This window comes from Amblyraja radiata, chromosome 15 (genome assembly GCF_010909765.2).
Source record: "Amblyraja radiata isolate CabotCenter1 chromosome 15, sAmbRad1.1.pri, whole genome shotgun sequence".
NCBI classification, from domain to species: Eukaryota; Metazoa; Chordata; class Chondrichthyes; order Rajiformes; family Rajidae; genus Amblyraja; species Amblyraja radiata.
The window spans coordinates 53967866-53972183 of NC_045970.1; the positions used below are offsets into that span (position 1 = coordinate 53967866).

The following is a 4318-nucleotide window of genomic DNA, read 5'->3' on the forward strand; positions in this document are numbered from 1 at the left end:
AACAATCAAATGTCTCGGTTTATCTTGGAGACCAGATTTCTTCCCAATCCTGTGTGCGTTATCCAAAATTGGAAGATTTTCATAGTGGTCGATGTTGAAAGTCTCCTTTATCATTTTAGAGGCATATTTTATAACATTATCAGGCAAACCAACAATTCGCAGATTCAGTCGACGGCTTCTGTTTTCCAGATCCATGTTTTTAGTCTTGTATTGCTCGAGTGCCCGAGTATTTTCGTTCATTTTCCGTTCCAGTATTTCAATCTTCAAATCTCTTTCCTAAGGTTCGCAAGTTATCAATTTGTTCCTTCTGTTCACGAGATTCATCTTGGAGATGCTTTTTTTGCTCTTGTCTCCATTCTTTACACGATTGCAGCATATAAAAGTGTTATCAACACTTTAAGAAAGGTTAGACCGTGTCTTGAAATCAAGTAATAACAAGTAACATTGAAAGAGTGGTAAGCAAGAAGTTAAAAGTTCAAAGGTATCAAAGGTATTTTATTAGTCACATTCACATACACCGAGGTGTAGTGAAGTGAAATGCTTTTTGCCATTTTGCAGCATAGAAAAAAAGAATACAGACATAACACCAATGAGAGTCTTAAACACAAAGAACATCCCCCCACAATGGCTCCCACCATGAGGGAAGGCACAAAGTCCAGTCCCCAACCCCAGTTCACCCATAGTCGGGCCTATTGAGGCCTCCACAGTTGCCTCTACGGAGGCCCGATGGTCCTGGCCGTTCTCGCCGGGTGATGTTGCTCCGGCGTCGGGAGAGTCCTCACAGCGGCATGGGAACCCTGGAACGGCCGCCTCCGTACTGGAGGCCGCGGCTTCCGAAGCCGACAAGGCCGCGCCGGTTGGAGCTCCACAACTGGCGATCTCATCTAGAGATCCCAGGCTCCCGGTGTAAAGTTCGGCACCGCCGCCCGCAGCTGGTCGCTCCACAGTCCCGCAGCTCCGTGATGTTGTTCCCGGCGGTCTCAGCTCACCGGAGCTCCAGCGCGGCGACCCAGGCAAGGCATCGCCCGCTCCACGATAGCGCTCCAGCGCTGTGCCGCTGCCGAAGCCGAGGTTCTGGGCGGTCCCCGACAGGAAACGCCGCTCCAGGCCCGCTGGTAGGCCGCGAGGACGGGTCGAAGCTGCAGCCCGGAGATAAGCTGCCTCTCCGACCAGGTAGGGACCCTGAAAGGTAGTTTCCCCCTTCCCCCCCCCCCCAACATAAAAAAGTCTAGACCTCCAAACAAAACACTTTAACTAACTAAAAATAAACCGGTGAACCTTGCAGAAAACTTCTTAAAACAGACAACCTTTACAACATGCTGTTACTAGGAGCCCTGCCAATTACTATATTCAACTTTGAATCTTCAGATGTCCTGGTTCAAGCTAAAACTAAAGACAAATAATAATCTCCCCACACACATTCCCCTGCAAGTATCTCTGTCACTCCTTTAAAATATGCCCCTTCTTTGAACAATCTCTTAAACATCGCATCTGAATCAGTTTCCATCTGTTTACACTCCTTGAGGATGTTCATCTACGTGTTCAATTAATAAAACAATGAGATTGGGGACATTTCTATTAAACCGTCAAAGGAATTGGGGGGGGGGGGGTTTAGAAAAAGTCAGTGAGGTAAACAAACGTAATAGTTGAGTGGCAAATGACAATAGTGCTACCTTCCCAATATATAACTGAAGGAAATAATGTGTTATCGGGGTTGTATTTACTCCAGCATTTTATGTCTATCCTCAATGTGTTTTGTGAACTCCTTTTACAGGGAAGAGCGAGCGGGAATGTCAGGAACATCCCATCGGATCTGCGGCATTCGCTGTCTCTCCGGCGCGTGAATGTAAACGATCACGGAGCATGGAGGAGGGACACGCCAGCACATCGGCGCAGGAGGCCGGACACACGACGGTCCAAGCTTGGGAGGGATTCACTGCGACTCCTGATGTGTTGTCCAGCCAGAGAGTTCACGACATGGAGAAATTATTCACCTGCTCCGACTGTGGGGAGGCGTTTGCTGGGACGTCCCAGCTGCTGATCCACCAGCGGGTCCACACCGATGAGAAGCCGATCACCTGCAGCGAGTGCGGGAAGAGATTCACCCAGTCATCCAACGTGATCACACACCAGCGGGTCCACACCGGAGAGAGGCCCTTCACCTGCTCCGACTGCGAGAGGGGATTCAACCATGCTTCCCGCCTGGTGACCCACCAGCAAGTTCATGCTGCGGAGAAACCATTTGCCTGTCCCGATTGTGGGAAGGGATTCTTTGAAACAGGCCAGTTGAGGAGGCACCAGCGAGCTCACACTGGGGAGAGGTCGTATGTCTGCTCAGAGTGTGGGAAGGGGTTCATTGGATCATTCCAGCTGTTGAGACACCAGAAAAGTCACACGGGGGAGAGGCCGTTCACCTGCTCTGAGTGTGGGAAGCGATTCATTGAATCATCTGCGTTAATGACACACCAGAGAATTCACACAGGGGAGAGGCCGTACACCTGTACTGAGTGTGGGAAGGTGTTCGCTCAATTATCTGCATTACTGAGACACCAGAGTATTCACACCGGGGAGAGGCCGTTCAGCTGCTTTGAGTGTGGGAAGGGCTTTGCTCACTTTGATCAGCTGAGACCCCACCAGCGAGTGCACACTGGCGAGAAACCATTTTCCTGTCCCGATTGTGGCAAGGGATTCGCTCAAGCCGGCAATCTGAGGAGGCACAGGCAAATTCACACCAAGTAGAAGTCATGAACCGGTTGTGGCGAGTGGAGGGGCTCCAGAGAACTCACACTGGGGAGAGGCCGTTCATCTGTTCTGATTGTGGCAAGGGATTCGTTCAAATGAGCAGCTTGAAGACACATCAGCGCATTCACACCGGCGAGAAGCCCTTCAACTGTTCCGGGTGTGGGAAGGGATTCACACAATATTCCCACCTGATGACCCACCAGCGAGTTCACGCTGTGGAGAAACCAGTTGCCTCTCCCAACCAGGGAATTCTATTACATTTAATCTACTAAATTCTAGCGTGTACAAGCCGAGTCTATCCAGCCTTTCTTCATATGAAAGTCCTGACATCCCAGGAATCAGTCTGGTGAACCTTCTCTGTACTCCCTCTATGGCAAGAATGTCTTTCCTCAGATTTGGAGACCAAAACTGTACGCAATACTCCAGGTGTGGTCTCACCAAGACCCTGTACAACTGCAGTAGAATCTCCCTGCTCCTATACTCAAATCAAAGTTATGTTGTAAACCCTGTGTCTCTCTGCATGCAATGTACATTGAGATGCTGTGGGCACCATTTACGTGTAGGCTAGTTACTGTTGGCATATTATATTATTTTGTCCAGATATTTCTAGCAAGATTATTTTGGCCACTTGGGGGCGCACATTTGATGCACAGAGCAGCGTAACATAGGGCCTTAGGGGACAGGGAGTGTTCAGACCAGGCATTGCGGGTGGAAGGTACACAGTTCTCACCTGGTCGGTGAAAACAAAGTTACAATTTCTACGAGAATAAGGAGAACCTGGTACATTCATCTCTTTGTTCGTACAACTGCTTCAATAAAGAATCAATTCAACTGGAAATAACAACTGGAAGATCTGTTCTTTTTGATCTTCGTAAGATCACTCCCACTTACCTGTGTAGTAATGGCAACGGAAAGTTGGAAAATATAGAAATTGCCATTACTGCGACCATTCGGCCCTTCTGGTCACTGCCTGTCTTTCTCGTCTGTTGAATCCTTTGTAATGTTCTTGTATTTCTTCTTCCTCTGAGTCTGATTGTTCAAATTTCTGAAGTCACTGTACACGTGACAATAAACTCGACTAAACTGAAATGTCAAATCCTAGGCACAGTTGGGGTTTGTTCAAACCATTTGGCTTTCTGCTGTTAAAAATATCTTTGTTTGAGTCCTGTGGGGGGGAAAACCGACATTGAAATAGCTCCAGGTTCACCCTCCACCTCTACAACGTGGATTTCTAGAAATTGTAAGAACTACAGTATTTCAAATTTCTAAACCCCTTTAGGAGTTGTGATTTACACATAAAACTGAATATATCTCTTGTCGGAGCTTGCTGTGTTAAATTGCCTCCAGAGTTTCCACATGGCAACAATGACTGTCTGTTTGCCGCTGGCGAATTGTAGAAGGTGATTTCAGGTTACTGCCATGGCGCCCTTTTTACCCAGAAACTATCGCGCCGCGGAACTCGCCCTATGTTGCAGCCGATACCAAGCGCGCAGGCGCGGAGAGACCCGGAAGTGTTGCGGCCAAGACGGTCGCTACAGTTGCTGGGACCTTGAGCTAAGCACAAAGTGCTGGAGTA

General features: G+C 48.4%; 1 protein-coding gene across 1 annotated transcript in view; it reads left to right on the forward strand.

Annotated features, from left to right (window-relative positions):
• LOC116981584 (zinc finger protein 208-like) overlaps window positions 1-2848 on the forward strand; it is a 111946-nt gene extending 109098 nt beyond the window's left edge. Inside the window, exon 5 of the mRNA XM_033034707.1 lies at window positions 1984-2848. Within this exon, the coding sequence (XP_032890598.1) occupies window positions 1984-2739 (756 nt within the window). The 3' untranslated portion in view covers window positions 2740-2848. The remainder of the gene's footprint in view (window positions 1-1983) is intronic.
• Window positions 2849-4318: the final 1470 nt, after the last annotated feature.